Below are 25,160 nucleotides of genomic sequence, written 5' to 3'. Positions count from 1 at the left end.
CTCCTGTGGCTCCCGCCTTCGCGCGCGTGTCCGCCGGGGCCGCTGATGAAGTCGGGGTGGGGTCCCCGGCTGCATCCAAAGCGGCCCGGTAGTGCCGGCGTCGGAGTGCAGTCCTCTGACGCTGGCGGAGTAGTGAAGGGGGGGTGACCGGGGTATCGGTCACCTCTGGGGGGCGTTCGACCCCCCCCACGGAACGGGCTCTCCGATAAGGGGAGCACAGGCGCGGCGGTGGCAGTGCGTTCATACGAGATCCCGCCACCGCCGAGTTCCGCCCGAGAAGGCTGCCGCGGGGGTTTTAGTGGGTGAGAGTCCCACACTACCTCGGAGTCCCACCCCAAGACTCCGGGGCGTGCGTTTAGACATTTCCCCCGCGTAAAAAAAACAAAAAAAAAAATGGGTATGGGCGGGTTGGTAGCCGGCATCACCGGGTAAGTGCGAAGCGGGGATCGTTCGGGCTCGGGCGGCCCGGGCGAATGAAGAAACGGCCGGGTAATAGACGGGATAAACCCGCCCGATGCAGATCTCTAAGTCACTAGAGTCTGACCGCTCATTTTTATTATTTTTTTGGGTATATACATATCACAACAAAGTACCTGAAAAAAGGTCTCATCAAAATCCAGGAAAGCATCAAAAACACATCAACAGGTTGACCACAAATACAGGGTGCTCCTCTAGCTGCGCAAATCAAATGCCGTGTTGCTCTAAAGAACCGCGCTATGAAAGCAATGTCAGCGCGTGTATATCTGTTAATGGGTCCTCACTATCGTTGGCGCAGGGGCGATTAGTCGTCTCCGCTACGACCTGCGCATCGACAGTGTCCACCTGTTGTCAGATTTACACGCATCAACACGGCTTTCATAGCGCAGTTTTGTAGAGCGGCACGGCCTTTAATTTGCGCAGCAAGAGGCCTGTAGAATATATTGAAGCATTCACTTGTGTTCGTAAAGTTATTGGTATAAAGACAGACATATTATTCAGACTAATTCAAACATATTATTAACAGGTATATGCAAGTATGAATATATATTTAACAGAGGTGTGCGGGTACCCTAAATCACGGGATTCCCGAGACTCAGGTCGGATCGGGACAAGTCGGGCGAGAGCGGCCAGGATCCCGACAGTATAAACGCATCGGGATCCCGACAGATGTCGGGTCCCGTAACATCTTCAGGTTATAATGTAAAAAATATAATTATTGCCGAACAATGTCGAGGAATTATGTTTTAATACATTATAATTTAAAATAATATTATATATGCCTGTATGTTGCATGATAAATTAAATGTCCCTAATACTGCCACTTTATTTATTTTACTTAATAAAAACATAACGTACAAAGAGATGTGTACTGAAGATTGTATTATTAACCTTGTCCAACCGGAGGATTCCATTTCGAATCATCAACTTATTTAGCATTTATAGTTCATATCATAAACCTGAAAATTCAATATGGCATCGTATCGTATAGTATAATTTTTTGCCGTTAGACGGAAAAGTTCTCGAAAATATCATTCGGGACCCGAATACGTTACGGGACCCGACATCTGTCGGGATCCCGGCCGCTCTCGCCCGACTTGTCCCGACCCAACCCGATCCCGAAATGTCGGGTACCCACACACCCCTGATATGTAAGTATGTAATAACATTACTGGCTGCGTTTGATGACAATTTGATACATGTTGTGGTGTGTGTAGTCCTATTATGGTGGTCGCAGAACACTGTGCAATGCCGCAAACGCCACGTGGTGAACAAATGGAGTCAGGTAAAGGATTTAAAATACATGTGGGAAATCCTAAAAATTACTATATGCAATTATTTAAGAAATTTCAACTTTATACTTTAATACTTAAAAATAATTCTTAAATTTTTAATAGTGACAGTAACGGTAATTCTTATTGGAAAATATAATTGAGACTTTCTGTAATTAGAATCTAACTAGGGCTACTGATCATGTTTTTCTGATAATACAAAACAATATTGATTAATATTATAATTGTCCTGATATTGAAAATTTACTCTAAGTGTCTATAACCGTCAATTATTATCAAGTTTGAAATACTGGGTTAACAAAAGTAAGTATGTACTCCTTAAGCTGTGAACAGACACTGCAAGGCTTCCTTGCAAGAATGCCGCAACCAATAGCTGCATCGATCGAATTGCCTCGCGTCTTAAGGGGGGAGACTCCGTGGCCCGTGCGCTGTGTCCGTGCACTCACACAATCAACGGGAACCGTGTATGTATATGCGATGTGCAAGAGAGATAATCGATTTCGTAAATTCCAACTTCTGTCTGAACAATTGCACAAATGAACTTTTCACGGGTATAGAACTCACGGGTAGACTTCCCTACAGGGTGGTCTGGTCCGTATAAACACCAATAAACACATTTTAATTGAAAGAATTAGAATTTTAGAAAGTGTGCGATTGTGACAGACGCCGATGAAAACACACAAGATGGCTGCACAAGTCACATTTTGTCAAATATCTCACGATTTAATGGTTTTTTCGTCAAACGCAGACCAGACCACCCTACACACCACTATCACACTATCGTAGAAATCCAATTTTTGTCACTGTATCACTTCTGGAACGCAGAAGTTGGAATTTACGATTCGACGCGTCCAGACACAGAAATAAACAGTGGTATAGTTCAAGGATTCTCCGATAGAGGCGTTTATGGTATTTGTCAGTCACTTTGGCCTGCGTTACCACGAGCATCGATAAAACAGAGGGAGTCGGTAAATGTAACCTCGCAACACGTGGTGGATCGTATCGATTGTTTTGTTACGCTGTTGCCATTCGACAATTCTGCCCGTCAGGAGAACGATGGAACAGCTACGGCCTACGGCTCGTGGCGAGATTTCGATTCTCGCGGAACGTAGGAAATAACGACGCGAGGGAAAGAAATCCGAGAATTAAACAATACGTACTAATGTGTGCAAGGATGAACCTTCTTATTCGTACTTGCAATGATGCTTATTTTTTTAATTAATGAAATTACATACGAGATACTTGACATGATATTCTCGAGAAACAAATTGTAAAAATGGCACAATATATATTCCGGGTATTCCACATACGAAAAACATGGAATACTATACAAATCTCTTGTTGGAAATGATATTTATTTATTTTTTATTGACATAATTGACGCAGGTGTTATATACTTACACAAATATTTCATAAAAGAGACACAAAAGGAACACAATTAATCGCATACGCTCTGTCAATCTTTCATTCGTCGCCCAGCGGAGATAGATTTTGTACTAACAACTGATTGCTGTCGCATGCGTACTTAGCGTATCATCTTCGCTGCGTCTGCATCTGTTCCAGTACGTATTTTGTTTTAAAAATTGGACCAAACGACTTGAGTTTTTTTGAGAAGCTAGAAGGATTAACTTATTAGATGACATGTTTTCGTTGTTTCGAAAAAATTACAATTGTTGGAATAGCGAAGAAAATAGTAAAAATATTAAGAAGTCCTTTTTTCAATTTTTTTCTGATCCTATAGTGAAAATTTAACAAATACCTCTTATACACTTAATTAAGATACGTACACGCTGAAAATTCCAGGGTATAAGTTACAAACTATTAAAAGTGGTTAGACTTACAAGTTAGAGTTACAAATAAGTTACAAAACTAAAAAACTCGTACTTTCGACTTATAAACCTGAAGATTTTTTACTACTTCGGTGCTCGTAGCTTCTTTGCTTTGACCGACGAATTTTGTTATGACTGGGCCCGATAATGGTGGCCTGACCTAGGTCACTCTGAAAGTCACCATCGGGTGTCGATCGAAAACCAAGAGACAGGAATACTGTTTCGTTGAACGTCGACTAGAATGGTCATAAAACCAGCTTTCGATTTCACTATTGTTATTAAGCAGTATTATTGATATATATACATAGATAGTAATGATATACTTAGTCATGACAATAAGGAAACTGTAACATCGCAGCTTCACTTTTCTTTTTCTTAGATATATAAGTCTACAAGAGGCATATTTCGAATGTTCATTATAGGCTAAGATAAAAAAGTTGAAAAAAGTGTCTGTTACTATTTTTGTGCGTGTTTTGTCAAACATTTCCCTGTACATTGTGAAACAACTAATTACAATTAAATCATTAAAACTTAATTATCTAGACTAATCTTTAACTTCTCATAAACATTCAAATCATTTTATGGATAACTAGCTGACGTACCCGCTCTCGCGCGGGCAGTTTCATATTGCAAATCATATTTTAGTTCGTATATACAGACTAGACTGTAATATACCGTGAATAAATAAGCAGCATAGAATTTTGGATAGTGCAATATGAATCACATCGATTTGCGGCTTTTTAAACTTTTTTGTCTGCCTCAGCTCATCGTTAGCTAAAGAACATTGTCGCTTGACTGTTCCTTCGACTAACTTTGGCCAGCAGGAATAAATGGGCTGTTGAGCGCCGGGCGAGAGGCCAGCGACTGACGATCGAAATACAATGTAAACAGATAAGGAATGAAACGCATGAATGCAAATTTAATCTTTTATAGTTTTCAGTATACATTCATTAAAGTGTCACGAATGAACTGAGGAGATTCTGTCGGTGGAAATGAGTCCAAATACGACATCATTCGGATTATTTTCAATAATATATCATTTTCATCCGCAACATTACGTATGAGTAACAATTGTCCAATTACACTCGAATTTGGACGCATTTTAATCGGGAGAATTTCTTCAATTCATTCATGACATTTTCATTAAAATATATTGCAAATTGTAAAAGTTTAAATTTTCATTCGTGCGTCATTCCTTATCTCATCTACGTCTGTTTACATTGTATGCCGATGGGTCGGTCGCTGGCCTTGGACGTTCGGCGAGAATCGAAATCTCGCCACGAGCCGTAGGCCGTAGCTATTCCATCGTTCTCCTCACGGGTAGAATTGCATGCGGGACGTGAGGCAACAGCGTAAGAAAAACGATACTGTCCGGCAACACTGTCTTCGCGTAGGAAATACACAAACCCAGCTTGATGGTAACGGGGAACAAAATTTATTTGTGGGTATTGCCGCTAGATGTCGCATTATCAAGCCGTCCGAAATATCGATTTTGTGTTTTCGCTGGCGTCCGGTTGTTTACATCGGCGCTTCGATCGATTCGGAGTTGGCCCCAAAGGAGTCTCCCCCCTTAAGGGGACTTTCTCATTCAAAATTGAAAAAAAAGACACTTTTTTAATATTTCTTTATAAAAAGACTATTATATTTAGAAACATAATTCCTTTTGGACGCTATTATATATATTATTAAGAACATAAAGAAATTTGTTTCTAGCACTTTTAGTTCACCACGACCGCTGTAGAGGGCGTCTTCCAAACGGCACGTTTTAATTGGTGAGACACTTTGCAGACGTCCTATAAAAAATTAAGTAAAAATTCAAATGGGATTCTATTCGTGAGACTTAAAACTAGACAATAAACCTCTAAAGGTTCATAAAACTACCCCCCCCTTTTTTATACAGGGGTGAATTGCCCCCAAAAAGAGTGATTTTTCGAATTTTTTGGAAAAATATGTATAAAACGATAAAAAATACAAAAAATAAAATATTTTAGTGATTTCTTGTCTAGTTTTAAGTCTCACGAATCCGTTTGAATTTTTACTTAATTTTTTACAGGACGTCTGCAAAGTGTCTCACCGATTAAAACGTGCCTTTTGGAAGACGCCCTCTACAGCGGTGGTGGTGAACTAAAATTGCTAGAAAAAATTTCTTTATGTTCTTAATAATATATATAATAGCGTCCAAAAGGAATTATGTTTCTAAATATAATAGTTTTTTTCTAAAGAAATATTGAAAAAAGTGTCTTTTTTTTCAATTTTGAATGAGAAAGTCCCCTTAAACAGAATACGCGAGGCAAGCAAGTGTGGCAGAGTAAGCCAGCAGTTATTGCTTATTGTACAACATTTGCTTATTGTATACAACGGCATCGAGACTAAAAAGGTAGAATCTCTAAAGACGATAGGAAATGAATGCGCACATTGTTGTAGGAAATTGAATAGAAAGTAGAGTTCTGTCAGAGAATATTAGTCGCTGCTATGAACTATAAAAAGTATAGAATCAGAACTTATTTCTAAACATCGTGATTGCTATAACGGTGTAGAATCAGAGAGGCCCAACTGGCGTTTAGAAGCGAGTATTCATCTTTGGAGCATTCATTTGAAAGAATTCATTTTTCCCGCGTCCGCCCACCACGGCTTGAGCGTGTTAGCCTGAGCCTCATAGTGGGGGTACCATCGAAAGGGAATACTCGCTCCTGAGCGCCAATTGGGCATCTCTGATGTAGAATGTGTACAGTTAACACATTACCGACCGGCAGCCTATTAATCGGCTTTTTGCTGCCATCGCTACCGACCGGCAGTCTATTAATAGACGTTTTATATATCGTGCCCGATCGAGCCGGCCAACATTGCATAGTAAGTTCACACAAAACCGGTCGGTAATGTGTTAAAATCAAGGTTTTAACTTATACGTGTTAAGGTCAACGAGATTTAAGTAGAATCGAAGACGGATGGCCTGTCGCTCATTGACTGTTGGAGAATTTATACACTAGGGTTTCTAGAATGTGTGCGGTCTGTGAAGAGTGTGCTTGAGACTAACCAAACCTGGCGTCGCATGGTGGCGGAGGACCGCGCTAGGTCCTTTGGATATCGGGGACGTAGAGGGTTGTTTATGTCAAACAGATGAGTGAAAGTTGGGGATGGCATGTAACCCGACATTGCGTTGTCTTAAGAATAAGGACATTGTTCCTAGAGGATCAGGCCACGGAGTGGGGAAGGCAGCGATGCCTGTTGGTAAGAGAACTGTGATTGACCGCACGGCACTTACCCCAGAACCTCGAAGGAGCGTAGTTCTTTTAAAAATCAAAGGCCTCGGACTAAAATATCTAACATACGTCAGGGGGACGTTCGAATATCGGCCGTTTTTTACTGGTCCATTGTTTTTTGTGAGCATCACGTAACAATATGCGTCCAAATGAAGCGAAGAACGAAATGCGACGCACATTTGATCTCGTTAAAAACGACAATCGTTGGTTTGCCACGAGGCAGCCTCGCAAGCCAGCCACGCAGTGTCTGTAGATAGCTTAACAGTTAGCTACCTCTACAATATACATAATGGAATAGGAATAGAATTATGAAGAAGTCAAAAAAGTGTGACTAGGGCGTGAACACAGTATATACTTCATACTATTCTGTTCTTTTTTCATACAAGTATAGCCTATGATCTAAATAGACGAATCTTTATTGAACGAAATTTGAAGCAAAATGCAGTAACTGACGTACCTCGGCAGTGAGCAAAGTTTGTTCCCCTGAGCTAAAACCTGCCTCCATCACTATCCGCCGTTACCACGGAGTAACAGAGACAAGAGTCAGAGCAGAAGTACCTAAACAAATGCTAAAATATTAGCCACTGATGCTCATTTACCCTAGTAGCATTTATGGTTGGTCAACAGTGGCCAACAGTTGGGAGTTAGTTGCGATATAGTTAGTGTGTTTGCCTACAAATTCCCAAAATAGGGCCCACGATGAAAAATTTATGACAACTAGCCAACGAATATCCAATGTTGGGCCTACAATTATTATAGTTGATGAATTAACAAGAAATTTACAGCGATAATACAACATTGGCCCACCCAAAGTTTTCCATATTTAAATATCGTCTTAAAGACGTCAGAAACGTTGCCACAACCAAAAACTTTTTTGTTTTCTTATTTATGAATATACTCACAATTTGTTACTGTCGCGCAACACGTTTGACATTTGACATTTTGTGAAAATAGAGTCTGGGGACAGAAGATTGAAAATAACTTATAATAATTATTTGTAATAATTAGCCACATGTATGTAGGATCGGGACCTCTATACCCAACAAGAAGGAGCAAATAATATCAGTGGAAAATAGGAGGGCTCAGTGGAACAGAGGCAACGAAAAGTGGGAGAGTCTTACCCGAAAAAAACGATGAAAGAAGACGTACGCAGAAGACATTCGAGGGCGAATGTCAGTACAGGATGGCCGAATGTGGGGTCGGGACCTCCATCTTGTATAAATAGTACATAATAAATTGTAAAGGTAACTTTTCTGGTAAAACACTTGTTTACCTGTTTAATATACACATATATAATTATTATAACAAGTAATTATTATAAATATTATTTCCAGTGTTATACTCTGTCGCGTCCGTCCGCGTGGATTCTCTTTTAAATCCGCCTGGAGTTGTAAATTCCAGGCTCGACCGTCGTGGTACGCGTACAATTGCGACTGTTGCCCGCCAAATTAATATTAAGCAACTGTTTCAATATTCTCTAAGTGAGAAAAACTAATATAATTGCTCGACCGTTGGAGCTGACGAATTGTGAGGTGAATGTTGTCGAATGAATTGAGTCCGTGTGACTCTTGTCGATACGAGTACGTGAATGAATGTTCGAGTTTCGTGTGACGTCACGCTTCCTCCAAATTCGCTGAAGGCGTTACCAAAACTCGCTTCCTTATTGGTTATGCCCTGTAGGGGAAGGCAAATTTCTCGGTTTTTCCAAGTGACGTGGAGGTGGAAAACCTCTCCTTCAGGGCGAAGCGGATGTCAGAAAAATATCGCGCACGTGGTCACGGTGTGAGTTGATCGCGACGAATTTTCGAGTCTCTCAACGGTAGGGTTTATGACTGTATAGTCTGCGAGTCAGCGCGCCCCGGTAAGGCCCGGCGCGGATGGGTCCCAGGTTACCGAGCGCATGTGGCGGACTGCAGACCAAATGTTCGTTTCTTTTGTCTATTATTCTCTTTGTGTCAACGAAATTGAAATTGTTTGAATGAAGGAAATAAAATAATATAAAGTGACGGTAACGTCAGATTCTAAAGCCGTCGTTTCGGGTCTACGACGGAACATACTCCTTCAAATACTTGTAAAGGATTTTATGGAAGTGTAGTATAGCCACCTGTCTTCCTATTGTTTGTTTATTGTAGATACTTAAGAATTGGCCCTACAGAAAGAAACCTCCAGTTGGCCTTTCGTAATATAGCGACGTAGCTCTATGTTGCATATGATTGTTGGCCTAGTTGCAAAAAAGGGTGACAATTCTAACTGTTGGCCAACCAATAGTGCACTAGGGTAATATAATTAAAAAGTAAGTTTTAACATTTCGTAGTCCGTTTAATAAAGGAGTTGCGAACTAAAATCAATTCGACCATTTTGAAATTCCAATGTTTAAAATCGTTGAGCATTATGTAGTAATTAGTATTCTACGATCTATACATATAGGTACATTGTTCCCTACATTTCGCACCAAGTTTCGTCCAAATCGTAGCTTCCCCTGTTCAATTACCCCTATCAAATTACCTTCAGATAAACATTTTACAACCTGTCATTTTATGTAATCGATGACCAGCCAGCAAAATGGAAGAATTACAGCCAGGAACATTTTCGCCGAAGAAAGGTACGTCGCATAATCGCCTATGCACCCTTGCACTCGTGTTCGAATGAGATGTAGCTTCGGCAAAATTGCAGTCAACCTTTTTGTGTCTCATCAGCTCAAACGAGCACAAATCCCAAGAATGAAGCGTCACACAATGACAACTTCCGAGAAAAAACTCGCCCACGCTGGAACTATCAAGGATTTCCGGTCCAGAAGGTATACTACGCAATTCGACGAACAACTATAAACGTTAAATAAAATTTCATTGTAGGACAATTCGAATTCATTCTACAAAACTGTTTCAATACTAACACGTCAACTGCGTTCTTTAAAAACTTGAAGAAATTTTTAAGTTATCACCCGAACACTACTTATTTTTAGAAAGGAGCCAAAATGGCGAAAATGCTTTCCTTCCTTTTTTTTATACAATCAATCTAGCAGATCTGAAATCATTATTATTTAAAAAAGCGTTCAAGTGCCTCTCGCTTACAGCACAAAATCTTTCTCCAATTTCTATAGAAACGCACTGTTGCAGATGTAATTGGCGCACCCAACGTGTTACGTCATCATTCGGTGATCCGTCCAGGTCTTTGGGCACATACAGAAATGGGTCACAATTGTTACTGTTCGCGTTCGGACCACCAGCAATGCAACGAGCCTGTCCACAGGAGATAATTAAGACTATTGTTATAAACGTAAGTATAAACATAGCCTATCTCTTCGCATCATAGATCGATAGTGCTACAAATTACGGAGATAAACGAAGACGTAGCGTCTTGAAGTTATCTCAATTTTAATGATTTATTATTTATGTAAGTATTCTCTACATTGTTTTTCAAATACGTATCCTTTATACCTGAACACTTATTAAATAAATATTGTAAATATTAATACAAGTAATATTTAAATACATTAACGAAAGTATAGCGTCTAGTCTATATATCATAATGTATTTATGCCATTTTAAGAGATATATTTCTTAATTGCTTTTTGATACTTAAAGAGGCCTAGAAAAAAGGCTAACATTTCTAAAAGTGCTGCCAATCAGAAAAATATTCTTGCCATCCGGTACATCTCATAGTAAGTCACATTGTATTCAGGTACACTACTTGTCATGAGCAATCTTTATTTTTTTTTTCATGATGTATATATCTAAACTTTACACTTTGTACACATGTAATATCTATTTGCAATATATTTTATGGAACATCTTGCTTGTTTATTTTATAGTATGTCTTCTCAATAAATATTAAACTGGATTTTTTTCAAGGTATGCTTTTGTTACAATATCTGCACGAAGGTGATCCAGTTTTACAAACTCTGTACTCTTACAACCTACGACAGGACACCTGTAAACATAAAACTATAAGTAAAATAATAGATCAAATAAGAAATTAAGGTTTGTTAATGGAACATTTACCTGGTTTTTTTATTTATTTTCAATAATTGTGTAATACTTTCATTGTCATAAGTATGCCCACATAGATTGTTTTTCACAGGATCTACAATTCTCTTTTTAGAGATTGGATCAATTACATTTATGTAGCCTCCAGTTAATTGTATTTCTGTATCTGTATCATCCTCTTCATTTCCTTCTTTATCTAACAAAAGATATAAATATATGTATGTACAGCAACTGTTAGAAATTGAATAAAATAAAGAAAATCATATTTACTTATAATACAATTATGTAGTTACCTAACAGAGCTTCTACGTGTTTATCAAACTCTAACAACTTATTGTCTTTAGATACATCAGTATTAATCTCAGATATGGCATCCTTATATTCCTAAGATACAAAAAAAAAGATGTGTGGTATTCCTGTTACCTTACAGCATCACTATAATAATAATATATTTACTTGAATAATAGAATCAATATCAGTTTCTGCACCCTCATCCTCATACAAATTTAATAACCGATTTTTGGTGTTTTCCACAGACTTTAGCTTATCATCTTGAAAGCAATTGTTTTGCACAATATCTCTTAGTTCTTTCAATATTTCCTTCCTCTCGTTTCCTCCTATGACAATGATATTAAATTGTAAATATTAAAAAACTAATAAATATGTCGCTATAAGTAATTTGTAGAAGGACCTATTTAGGTTTGCAATAACCTATACTATAATATTAAAATAGTTATCTTAATTTCATTATCATTGCATTTAATTTTTTAGTATTTGTCATTAGTACATTTTATTTAGTAGAAGTATCGTAAGTCAATAATGTTAATTAAACCTTACAAATATCTACCGTAATATGAAATTATATTAGCAGCAGTTTTAGTGTAACAATCATACAATTCCTCAATAACTTGTTGAGACTGTGTCATGTTTATAATTACATATACAGGAATTGAGAAAATATGTATGTGAACTTTGCGCGAAGACCACGAACAACCACGGGACACGATAGCATGAGCACCTATATATATATATATATATATATAAACGCTACGATTGATAGCCAACCTTACCGCGGAAACTCGGCCGGCAAACTCGCACTCTGATTGGTCGGGGTTTTTAGTTAATATCTCGTTAACAAAGCCTCGGATAACATTTTTGCTAAAAAAAAACTTGTTTCAAATCATCCCACGCGTCATCGTTTTTAAGGACCTGCAACATTTTTGATACACTGAGTATATATACAGGGTATCTCAAAAATATGGGACAATCGACAACATGGATATTCGTCATACAAATCGAAAACTCCTTCATCGTTTTAGAATCTGAACCTCCATTTCAGAGATATTAGCAGTTAATGATCAGCTGAGTGAGAGACGTATGCGCACAGTCAAGAAGCAGAGACTAGTGACTTCGGTCGTGCGTCTTTTAACTGTGCTCGCGTGTGTGAATTTGTTTACCCGCTAATATCTCGGAAATGGAGCTTCAGATTACACAACGGTAAAGGACTTTTTGATTTGTATTTACACGAGGAATATCTATGTGCGGAGTGTCCCACCTTTTTATGACACCCTGTATATATAGAAGTGCTAATGACATATTTTTGGAAAAATGCGTTAAAACCCAGTATTAAGTGTATAAACAATTGTATATTCTATATATAAAAAACGATAATTTCAAATGTTATCTAGAAAAGAAATCTGAAACAGCTGAAACTTCTCTGATAGAAATTATTTGAACATAAATTTTTTAACATATCTTTAAGTGCTAATATCTTAATATAAACACTAACATTGGTACTTCTTGCACCAAGCCAGAGATATAATCAAAACTATAATATATTATAATTAATATCACAAATAAAATGATTTTGATCAATTTGTTTAAACGTTGAGATTAAATATCTGGGAAACCATTCGAGATAGAAAGCTATGACTTGATATAATTTTGTCGTAATTATCAACAAATGTAAATTGAAAAAAAGCGGTGGCTATACATTTTACACCCGTGCGCTTTGAAATGGAAGGGCCTATAGATTTATTAAAAGTGTAGGAATTAATTCGGGATATGAAGGAGGGAGGTTTTGAAACATGCGAGAAGAGATTATTTTTTATTCAATTATGTCTTCATGGTTGCTCATGGCTCCCTTGAGCAGATTGCTTCTTTGAATAAGTACGTGTGATCACACATTCAACCACGGTTTTCCTTTTCTTCATTTTCCATGGCCCCCTACTTTGATCCAGATGTCAAGTGGTTCGTGATTCACTTCTGGCGTCGTTGTCTTATTTTTAAGTGTCGAAGTTTGAGTGTTCTACGTAATATTATTTGGTGGCACTAAAAAGTGCCGTTTATTTTACCTTCGATGATCTTCAATACTTTGTCCAATAACCCTGCCGTTCGATGACTTGCGCCAAACGATTCGGTATGAAGCTGGAGAAGGAGGCAAAATAATCTGGCTTCGTCCGAAGCCCTTCCCAGGTACTCGTCGCATGCTCCACCAAATTTTTCCGTGTCCTCTCACGACCAGGAGTCCAAACCCTTGCCATCTCAGCCCAAACATTCTCGATTGGATTGAGATCGGGAAACCGCACCGGCCAATCAAGGACACAAATCTCTGGATGGTTATCAAACCACTGTCTAACATTGCGAGCGCTATGCACGGCAGAATTGTGAACTAAACGAAATGTCGGCATGTCTTCTTTAGAATATATAGTTCGAACACTTGGAAGGAATGTATTCTCTAAAATGTCTACATACTCCTCCGACTCCATACGTGATGAAATTTCGATTAGTTCACCAGGACAATGCACACTAATCCAGCCCCAGAATGCACACGTGAGGTTCCCACTTCGCTTGCAAGGATTAACGTACCTCGAATCAAACTGTCGATTAGATGGTCGCCATACGTAAGGACTTCTGTCCGTTGACGAGCAAAACACCTCGTCCATCCAAATGGTGGTATTCCATTCTTCGGTGGTTGTCGACAACTCTTGTAGAGCAAAACCAACGCGAGTCTCGCGATGGCTTTGAGTCAATGCAATTTTCCGAGCGGACCGATCACATATTAAGCCGGCCTCACGGAGGCGGCGTCTACCGGTCCACTCGGAAATTGGCAGATTTAAAGCCGCAACGGCACTTCCCACAGAAGAAAAGGGATTTTCTTCCATTTCTTGGATAAGAAGGTTGTCTTGAGACATGGTAGTTTTCCTCGTCAACTTCGAGCCCTTACGCTGAGTCTCCAATGCCATTGTACCTCCTTGACCCCACTTCCGAATCCAATGTCGCACTGTCTTCACACTGCAGGGTATAAGTTTACTAATCTCTTGCACGGACCAACCAGATTCAAAAAACGCGGATATACGGCCTCTATCAATGAGTGACAAATTAGGGGCCATCGTCAAACACGTCAAATACTAGCTTCTACAAATAACTTGCACCACCCTAACTTCCACGGAAGATCAAGTAGGAATGACCAGTAAGGGTGTTCCACTCAATATATTATTTTGTTAACACGACATTAGCATCATCTAGCGAGATGTAGGCTTACTATATGACCAATAGCGGACAGTTCAAAATCGTATTAAATGCATCCCTTATTTATTAGTACACCGACTAGGTATAGAATAGACCTATCATCCAATGCTTTTTTCTGTCCCACGTTCATAGGGCTACGTAGCCCTGTTACTATCTATCTCATAAAACCACGTTCTATATTATATTGAACTAGGATTATTTTAGAAATCGATATGAGATTCAAAATGTAAAAATAGTACTTTGAATGTTTTAGAAAATTATTCGAGATAAAGATGTATGGAACTACTGAAAATTACTTTAGATTTCTTTTCCTTGTTCTGTAAATTCTTTGATTGGAATATGAATGCTGCTGGAAGTATGAACATTTTCACAGGACAATGATATCAATGGAACCTTAAAACTTTTTTAAGTGTTACAGTGATATTTCGTTACATGTTCCATAATGTCAATAGATTTCCCCGCAACATCCATAATTATTACAAATGTCAATATAACGAAATATCTTTTATGCGATGTTTGTAATGTAATAAAAATCTGTGTTTCGATTACGTTTTTGATACGTATTACTCACTTATATGTAATAATATAGAATAAAAATATATTGTTAGTCCGATATTTGAAAATATACATGCGTTCGTTGTCACTGTTAAACTGTTGTAATAACAATGGAATAATAAAATAATTTACTCAAATGTACATAATAATACATATACATATTCATAAAAACAATATTAAACGCAATAACTTTTTTGTACGCGAAAAAAAACCAATAGGTCCGTCGGGACTGGAACCCAAGACTCCTTTCTAATACGTCTACTTTACAGCGAACGGACGGAAGAGAATCCGTTCACGACCATGGTCCCTTCGATGATTTTCCGACGTACCGAACACTCATGATCTGATAACATTGTACTTTAGACTCGACAACACTGTAGAAGTTAGACTAGTTGAGCTCGAATGGATTTAACGTAGTTCACAAATTCACCGTTCTCATAACGTAGAGGCCATCAGAAAATCCCTGACTTTTTACACTATCGGTATTTCAGAACATGAGACACGAAGTCCCATAAGATGATAGGTCTATCCTATACCTCGTCGGTGGTATTGAAAAGATCAATGAAAAATCTTATTGTGAAGTTACGGAAATTTAGAAAAGGTAAAAGAAAGGATTGTATACAATTTATGTGGGATACTAAGTGAATGCATTATACCAAAGAATAAAAATTTTCTCATTTCCCATAAGAAATGTGTGAAATAAAAGTTTAATTACATACTCACAGACGTAGGAGCACGTAGGAGAATACTCCGCCACAGCTGATTTAGAAAGAGAGAAAAGTTACTCCACTTATTGTTCTCTCTCTCTAGTGCCGACTTCATCCCTACCATAAGACTGTGCAGTCTATTATATGTATATGTCTATGACATTTATATCCGTACTAGAGAGTCCTTACAGCATGGAATCATGGTCAACACTACCGCGGAAAAGCTTACAAGCTTACGCTCGGCCGGCAAAATCGCGGTCTGATTGGGGTTTCTCGTTAATATCTCGTTAATGAAGTCTCGGACAACATTCTGCCTGATTTCTTTTCCAGAAATGTCTACAGAATCCGATGCTGTGTAGTAAATTCATACTAAATGAAAAACATCGTAAAAATGCGAAAATAGTTGTAGAAAGTACCTACGCATATCGGTTTTTTTTAAATATCTAACGGCCATTTATAACTATTCAAAACCGCAATATTTAATAACTGTATATACTGATATATTCAGGAAATGTTCCTCTATTTTTGAAGACTAAATTCAATTTTCTATTGATTTTAGTTTTCACATTACTAATACGTCATTATTGTTTAAATTCATGCGTTTTTACAAAAACCATCTTTTTTTTAACCGAGCATTTTGGGATTCATATTTGGGACGAGAGACTACAAGGATCACCTAATGAATGTTGCAGATCAGAAGAACTTTTACTTTGTTCGACAGTACATATAATTTAACTAATGAACCATATAAATTTATTTATGTATCTTAAAAGTATGTATAGAAATTTACATATATTTGGAGTGAAACATTATAATACATATAATTTACTTATTTCTCATAAAGAATATCTAAATACTATATTTGGTGTTCATAAATTTTCTTACTAAAAGATTAAAATATTATTATTGCAAAAAAATTATTTATTACATTGTTCTTTTACCAACTTGTACATACAAAGTAGTCATTTTGCTGTATTGAAAAAATTAACATTCCATGTTAAACAAAAATATATTTCTTATGGCAGAAAAGAAATTGTACAATGTAACTCTTTAATGATACAGTAGTGACACAAGTAATAGTACTTTTTAATATTAATGATTACAACTTTCTACACAGTAGTAAACTCTTTTATACTAAAATATTCGGTGATTAATGGAAGTTACAAAAACCTATTTAAGTCGTTTATGGTGAATTATTCAAATAAATACTTCTTTTATAAAAGCTTGGATTTCAATATTTCGTAGACCATCTTATTTCGAAAATATGGCATGTCCTGTTGTGTAAATGTGATTTTCTTATTTGCACAAATATATTCAGCAAACATACAAGAAAAGACACCACAGTCGCTTCCATTCATTTGTTGTGGAATATTTTTGGCACACTCTAACTTCCAATTACTAGTATCATATGTTTGCTTCTTCTTGTCCAAGCTTTCATCTTCCAAATATTGTCGTAAGGCCGATAAACATTTTGGATTATTGCCACCCATACTATCGTAATAACAAATAGACTTATTCCTGAAATCAATTATTGACATACACCAATGAATACCTAAATGTATAGGAACAACTAAGAGATCTTGTGCAAAAATATCAATTTTTCTTGTCCATCGCTTTAGGGATGTATGTCCACCTGTGATTAATTTTGGATAGAAAAATGTATTCATAGCATGTACTTTTGGATATCTATTATGAGTACTCCTGGCTATTAATAAGTTCATATAAAAATTAATTACTTCGTCGTTTAACCAATTTAGATCAGCCAGTGTATGAACATCTTTTCTTGTGATTCTTAGACCAAAGCCTTCGACAAGAACTTCGTCTTGTGGGCGAGGAATAAGAGCATTCTTTATTTCTTGTAACATTTCTTCTGTTAACATAGGCAATGAAGGCTCCTCTTGTTCTTCTCTTTCATCCAGAACAGCCTCACACAACCTCATAGAACGAGCTAAATGCTCTTCCAAAGCAGCTTCTCGGGCTAAACGATTATGTTTAGATAACATGCATGTCATCTTCTTAAGTTCCTCAGCTTCCTTGTAACGCTGTTCTATACGTTCATTATACCTTTTTGCTACCCGAGGAACAAAATCCTCCCTGATTACAGCTTTGGCTGCCAATTGATCTCGTAATGTGTTTGTAGCTACACATTCAATATGTTTGTCCGGAGTTGATTTTTCTAAACTGTTTCTTTTAGTGAATTGTGCTATATTGCAAACGGAATGTACTGTCTCATTGTTTTTATCATTATCTAAAGTAATAACTACTGTTTCTTTATTTCTTCTTTCCTTATTCGGCATATTCCAATGCATTTGCGACATACTCTTTTTTCTGGAAACTTGTTGAAGTTTAGAGGAAGAAGTTGAAGACTCAGACTTTTCTAAACCTATTACTTCTTGCACTTCTGGAACTGATCCTTTTTCTTCATGTTTATCACAAATAACATGTATCCTACGTGGAAGAAAGTTTTGTAACATTTCCTGATACTGATTTTTTTCTTTCAAACGATGAGTTTTGCTTAAAGTAGGGCACCGTTCATGAGCTCCAATATTTTGAACCCTTTCATTTTCACTGCTAAAGTAGCCCATCTTTAAATCATCATAACACTGTTGAGATTTAGATGATGAAAAAGATGGTGAACAACATGTAAATGACTTATCCCTACTACTACGTGTACCATTCAATCTACTTGACGATTTAATGGGTGAATGTTTATGTTTTTTTATTATTTGAACATTCTCACTGTCACTGTCCTCATTGATTTCAATTATTTCTTCATCCACATTGACAGTATTGTAATCACAACAATGTTTTTTTGGAGTTACAAATTCTTTTTCTAAACTAAATGACACAGCTCTACGTTTTCTGGGTGCTTCATCTGTCCATCCAAACAATCTTTTTAAAAGATTAAACAGCAACATGATTATTACAAAAAAATAATTGCTTGTAACACAGGACACAAAAGCTTTTTACTAATATGGCCATCCAAAATTAATATTTTGAATCACATATAACTTTTCATGTTCCATGTAAATCTGTAAAAACATTAAAGCTTTATCAAAAAGAGAAATTTAATGAATCGTAACACTTCATAGTAAATATTTCCATTACAAATACTTACGTCATATGCGTTTGTAAATCTATTTACAATGTTATGTATATATATATATATATAAAAATATTTAATTATGTAAATGAGTAGAGCTCAAATTGGTGACCACTGTATGAAAATTATTAACCTAAATAACCTAAAATAACCTTTGTGTTAATACACTACACATTCAGAATAGAAGAATAAATTCGTAAATAAATCATTAGACATATTTGAAAATTATGATTTCGTATAAAATAAACGAATCAGATATATGTAAAAAAAATATTGATTTTACTTGATTTCGAAGAAATTTTAATCTTATACCAACACACCCGGCAATTTTATATTTTATACTGGCTCAAGGAATAATAGAAAAATTATACACATCCTGAATATCACATATAAATTTAAACATAGCAAGTAATAAATCATATGATCAATTCCACTGACAAAAAATGACCGCAAATTTTATGGACAAATTTGACTCCCTTCAGTGTCAGTTTCAAGAACTACATGATTTATACTCGCGAGTAAACTCATCTCAGATAAATTAGCCCCTCATTGGAGTATACCTATATCAGTTTCTCTTTTATGCAATCGATTGTGCATCGTTTGTACATCATTATTCATTAGTTTATATTATGTGTTCATCAATTGACGATTTATAATAAATTAAACAAATTTAACTGAAATCTTTTTTTCACCCATCCTCTAATTTATGTTTTTTTAGATTATTCACCACTAATTTTATATAGAATTGATTGTTCGTCGTTTGTATATCTTTGTTCACTCATTTTTATTACTTGTTCACAAGCAATTGTCTTTTAATTAAAATTTTTAATGAATATCTATTGCGTTATCACTAGACCCCATAATGGCGCATGCGCGTGAATGAGCAAAATGGGGCAGCCATAGACAGACAGGATGTCTCAAAAATGTCTCTTTTCCGGGAAATGAAGGGTTCCTGGGATGATTTAAAACTACTTTTTCCTTAGCAAAAATGTTATCTGAGGCTTTATTAACGAGATATTAACGAAAAACCCCGACCAATCAGAGCGCGACTTTGCCAGCCGAGTTCCCGCGCTAGCGGTGGCTACGCACTACGCTTGTACTATGACGCTCCGAACAAGCAAGTTGGCATGTATCCCAGGAAACCTCGTATAATAGTAAATAAGAAAAACATAACAAATTGAACTTTTTATCATCTTTCGTTTGTCATATAAAGTGTAGAGTCGGTTTTGGCCACGGAGTCTCCCCCCTTAAGCACGTGTCACGTATAAAATAAAAAATTCACGTATTTACCCACCTCTGCTCGTCGCATTACTGCGCATGTGCAAAGCATCAGCCAATAGAAATTAGGCACACTTTTACCTTATCACCCCTCCCAGAAAGCCCACCGCGCAACGGTATGCTTCGTCTTCGAAGTTCGAACTGAGCTCGAACCCTATTATCCTAGGGTCCCTATATTCCTATATATGTCCATGGACCATGTCTTAAAACCTGACGTAAACATAACCTCTCTGTTTTGTGTGTTGCATTAAGTTTGTCAATGAATGTCTTGTTCCAAACATTAAACAGTCTATTAATATTTTTTAATATTTTGTAGATGAAATTTCAATGAACTGAACAAAATCTTAGAATGGAGTTAAACATTTATGCGAATATTATAAGTTTCTGCACTCACGTTATATAAAATAATTATAAGTGAATGTTTTAGCAGTCATTATTTTAACTTATATTTGAACAAATAGAAGTCTTGATTTTACAGAAATGGTAAGAATAATACTCTTACAAAAATTGTTAATTTTTTTGTATTAAAAAGTTTATTATGGTTGTAAATGATATTTGTATGAATAATGTTAATACGATCTTTTGTCAGAAAGTAAAGAAAATACTGAGACAACTGTATTCTTTTATAGGATGTACAAAGACATTCTGTACATACACTTGTGTTTAGGTCTTTAAAGAGAACTCATGATATGTTCTTGTTAAATCAAGGAACATTACCACCAATGGATCCTAATGTGTAAGTACATTAGTTATAAACAAAAAAAATGAAACATTAACCAAATGATACATTAATTTTACATAGGTTAAAGATGAAAAAAGCTGTAAAAGCAAATGACTGTTATGGACCTGTATTAGAGCGAGTTAAAACCAGCAATTTGGCGAAAACACAAAATGAACCAGATAATGCAGATCCTCCTCCACCTGGCGGTATTTATTTGGCTTACATATACATCTATTAAAAATTAATTATTATTAATAATAAAGATGTAATTTCTAGACGAATCTTTTGGTGGAACTAACAGCACATCAATAGTACCTTATAATCCTGTACATAACAGCAATGGAGTTGTGACTCATTTAAATGCTGGAGGAAATGCAGTTAATAATATTATAATGATACCGCAGAAGAAGACACCATCCATGGCAAAACCAAAATGGCATGCACCATGGAAATTGTATAGAGTTATTAGTGGTCATCTCGGTTGGGTTCGGTGCTGTGCTGTTGAACCAGGAAATGAATGGTTTGCTACTGGTTCAGCACATAGAGTTATTAAAGTAAGTTTGCAGTTTTATTTGATATACTTATTTTTATTTGTCTATTTTAACCTTCAGCCAAGAATTAAAACCTTATTTGTAAAATACTTGTATATATCAAATTGTATTTCAAGCATTAAATTATTCAACTTTCTACTCATATTCCGTATTAAAAAAATATGTTAGTTAAAATATTTGAATATTCTAAAGTTTCCTCTTTCTTCCTATATAGTTAATGTTTCTTAATATCCTCCCTCAACCACTATTTCGTTCTGTTTCTTTGCCTAGCTGTACCTACACCCTTTTGTATCTATTTCTGTAAATAATACCCTTCTCTCTATTTCAATACTACTGTTATGTTATTCATCTTTCCTACTTTTTTCCTCCTTCTTTTCTCCTTTTTAGTTCCTTTTTTTAATACTTTCTCCCCAACATTTATAGACTTTTTATTATAATTCATGTGTATTTATAGTAACAATGTAATTTATATGTACTTATTATAAATGATCTTCTTGAATATGTTTTATTCAATTTTTGTCTTGTATTAGCCCTCTTGCATCTACCTATCTACCACCTCCCTCATCCTCTTGCCTTGTACCTTCTAAACAGTTTATACTTACGTAATATGATAATGTATTTTCTTTAGATCATTTGTTGGTTTTATATATTTTAGATTTGGGATCTTGCGAGTGGTAAACTAAAAGTTTCTTTGACTGGTCATATAAGTTGTGTTCGTGGATTAGCATTTTCTCAACGGCACCCATATTTATTTTCTTGTGGAGAAGATCGACAAGTGAAGTGTTGGGACCTTGAGTATAATAAGGTTATTAAACTTATTTTTGAAGTACATGGCAATTTCTTACTGTAGTTACAATAACGTTTCATTCATAGGTTATAAGGCATTATCATGGACATTTATCAGCAGTGTACTCCATGGCATTACATCCTAGTATAGATGTATTAGTAACTGCAGGTCGAGATTCTACTGCAAGAGTATGGGATATGCGTACAAAAGCTAATGTACACACACTTGTTGGTCACACTAATACAGTTGCTAGTGTTATTTGTCAAACTACTGAACCACAGGTATTCTTTATCCAGAATTATCAACTTAACTAAACATTCAACTACATTTTTCTTTTTAAACTAGATCGTTACTGGGAGTCATGATTGTACTATACGGTTGTGGGATTTAGCGGCTGGAAAATCTAGAGCTACATTAACAAATCACAAGAAAAGTGTAAGGGCTGTAACCTTCCATCCATCATTGTATGTATGTTTTTCTTTAAATTCTTGGCTATTGTTATATTTATTTATTTATTTAATCCATACTCGTTATTAGATACATGTTCGCCTCAGCATCCCCAGATAATATTAAACAGTGGAAATGTCCAGAAGGAAAGTTTATACAAAATTTATCTGGTCACAATGCCATAGTTAATTGTTTGGCTGTAAATGCAGATGGTGTTTTAGTTTCTGGAGCGGATAATGGAACAATGCACCTTTGGGATTGGAGGACAGGGTAAACTTTATACAACCACTATATTGTTTCATTCAGTTTCGGTATTACTTATAACAATTCCACATATGTTAAGGTATAATTTTCAACGTTTACAAGCTCCAGTTCAACCTGGTTCAATGGACAGCGAAGCTGGAGTATTTAGTATAACATTTGACATGTCCGGTACTCGTATGATTACAACGGAAGCAGACAAGACAATTAAAGTTTACAAAGAAGATGACGCTGCTGTAAGAATAATTTATTTATTATAAACTAATTGTACAATCATCACAGCCACAAACGTAATTATCTTTTTATCTATATTTTCAGACGGAAGAAACCCATCCTGTTAATTGGAGACCAGATATAATAAAACGAAGAAAATATTAAGTGTCATAATATCTATTAAATATTACTAATTTCACATTTTTTAACAGTCCTAGCTTTTAATAAAAAAATTGACCAAATTATATGATTACCCTAAAGTTCTTCCTATGAAGTCAAATTTTTCTTCTGTTCTTGATACTACAATGAAAAATATATATACGATATGTACGTTTTAAGTGACTACACCGACAGACGAGGTATAGGAGTAGGCATTTCATCCAATGTACTTTCTCGGCCCACTTTTCTGGGGAGACATCGCCACCGGAAAATAGTTGGTGTCGGATATTAACGTATCGTAACGATTTATATCTCAAAAAATTGCTCCCAATTTGTTCCTTCCGAATCTGAAATTGCTCCTACAGCACCATTTATAGTTAATGAGATGTTCGCAAAAGAAAAAGCAAAAATTTGTTGTTTGCAAAATATTATCGAGCCAGTGTCGATGACCCTCGCGTCGCCCGCGGCGCAACCGGGCCGAGGGGGTGGTACTGTGAGTATCACCTCCTTTCGTGGTCGGCCCACGAGAGGAGTCCTCTCAGAGGACAGCGTCGAGAGGTAACCCATCGTGCTGTAGGGCTGTAGGTAGGAGGTGCAGGGACGGCACAAGCAGCCATCCCGGGCCGGGGGGGGGGAGCAACTACCTCCCCCCAGAGAAGAGCCCTCCCCTTAAACACCTGTAGGGGAGGGCAATGGGCTCTGCCCGAGGGTCACCGGAGGATTTTTAGCGTGGTGAAATCCCGCATTGGCCATCTCCGCCCCAGCGGAGGCGGTTCATATTTTCAAGGTTTTCCCCCGTAAAAAAAAAGCACCTGGGACGGTAACATCACCGACTAGGTATAGGATAGACCTATCATCTTATGGGACTTCATGTCTCATGTTCTGAAATACCGATAGTGTAAAAAGTCAGGGATTTTCTGCTGCCCTCTACGTTATGAGAACGGTGAATTTGTGGACTACGTTAAATATAAGAAGGGACCATGGTCGTGAACGGATTCTCTTCCGTCCGTTCGCTATAAAGTAGACGTATTAGAAAGGAGTCTTGGGTTCTAATCCCGACGGACCTATATTAGTTTTTCTTCGCGTACAAAAAAGTTATTGCGTTTAATATTGTTTTTATGGATATGTATATGTATTATTATGTACATTTGAGTAAATTATTTTATTATTCCATTGTTATTACAACAGTTTAACAGTGACAACGAACGCATGCATATTTTCAAATATCGGACTAATAGTATATTTTTATTCTATATTATTACATATAAGTGAGTAATACGTATCAAAAACGTAATCGAAACACAGATTTTTATTACACCACAGACATCGCATAAAAGATATTTCGTTATATTGACATTTGTAATAATGATGGATGTTGGAAGGAAATCAATATTAACGACATTATGGAACATATAACGAAATATCACTGTAACACTTAAAAAAGTTTTAAAGTTCCATTTATATCATTGTCCTGTGAAAATGTTCATACTTCCAGCAACATTCATATTCCAATCAAAGAATTTACAGAATAAGGAAAAGGAATCTAAAGTAATTTCCAGTCGTTCCATACATCTTTATCTCGAATACTTTTCTAAAACATTCAAAGTACTAGACACTTTTACACTTTGAATCTTATATCGATTTCTAAAATAATTCTAGTTCGATATAATATAGAACGTGGTTTTATGAGATAGATTCGAAGTTCGCAGCCATTAGCTCGATATTGTCATCAGTTTAAAGTACTTTACCGATGATAATACCGATTGACCAGGCCTCACCACGAGGAGATTGCTGTGGTGGAGGCCCAAGGCAGGTAGATGGAATCACAAGTTCTACATCTTCCCACCTTTCACAATAAACCTTATAAATAACTTAAATATTAACTATCTAATACTAACGGTACTAAAATCCCTCGGCGGATGACTTCTTTCTTGAGCCTAAACCTATAAAAAACTAATTTCCCTCGTCGGTTGTCTTCGTTCTTCAGCTTAGAACTAATATTA

At 36.4% G+C, this 25,160-nt stretch overlaps 4 protein-coding genes across 4 annotated transcripts in view; 1 reads left to right on the top strand and 3 right to left on the bottom strand.

Moving 5' to 3' along the window:
- Nucleotides 1–10,148, bottom strand: part of LOC107194207 — a 27,333-nt gene extending 17,185 nt beyond the window's left edge. Inside the window, exons 1-3 of the mRNA XM_015583796.1 lie at nt 9,990–10,148; nt 9,386–9,680; nt 1,650–1,792 (exon numbers count right to left, since the gene is read on the bottom strand). Coding sequence (XP_015439282.1) covers nt 1,650–1,792; nt 9,386–9,680; nt 9,990–10,148 — 597 coding nt within the window. The remainder of the gene's footprint in view (nt 1–1,649; nt 1,793–9,385; nt 9,681–9,989) is intronic.
- A 511-nt stretch (nt 10,149–10,659) lies between these two features.
- Nucleotides 10,660–11,770, bottom strand: LOC107194217 (E3 SUMO-protein ligase NSE2-like). The gene is made up of 5 exons (XM_015583806.1): nt 11,692–11,770; nt 11,301–11,461; nt 11,138–11,228; nt 10,860–11,040; nt 10,660–10,788 (listed from the first exon to the last, which is right to left on the bottom strand). Exons 1-5 carry the CDS (start codon nt 11,768–11,770, stop codon nt 10,689–10,691), a joined length of 612 nt encoding a protein of 203 aa, XP_015439292.1. The 3' UTR covers nt 10,660–10,688.
- Nucleotides 11,771–16,786: 5,016 nt separating this feature from the next.
- Nucleotides 16,787–18,583, bottom strand: LOC107194212 (sentrin-specific protease 1-like). Its single transcript, XM_015583800.1, has one exon. It carries the CDS (start codon nt 18,553–18,555, stop codon nt 16,852–16,854), a length of 1,704 nt encoding a protein of 567 aa, XP_015439286.1. The 5' UTR covers nt 18,556–18,583; the 3' UTR covers nt 16,787–16,851.
- Nucleotides 18,584–20,403: 1,820 nt separating this feature from the next.
- LOC107194210 (pleiotropic regulator 1) lies at nt 20,404–23,163 on the top strand. The gene is made up of 10 exons (XM_015583799.1): nt 20,404–20,501; nt 20,648–20,754; nt 20,821–20,945; nt 21,016–21,293; nt 21,946–22,095; nt 22,164–22,358; nt 22,423–22,541; nt 22,615–22,794; nt 22,868–23,021; nt 23,104–23,163. The coding sequence occupies exons 1-10, from the start codon at nt 20,499–20,501 to the stop codon at nt 23,161–23,163; spliced, it is 1,371 nt and encodes a 456-aa protein (XP_015439285.1). The 5' UTR covers nt 20,404–20,498.
- Nucleotides 23,164–25,160: the final 1,997 nt, after the last annotated feature.

The sequence above is a fragment of the Dufourea novaeangliae genome, unplaced genomic scaffold (assembly GCF_001272555.1).
Source record: "Dufourea novaeangliae isolate 0120121106 unplaced genomic scaffold, ASM127255v1 scaffold33, whole genome shotgun sequence".
Lineage (NCBI taxonomy): Eukaryota > Metazoa > Arthropoda > Insecta > Hymenoptera > Halictidae > Dufourea > Dufourea novaeangliae.
Note: the sequence above shows the minus strand (reverse complement) of the source record. Positions and strands in the feature narration are given on the sequence as shown.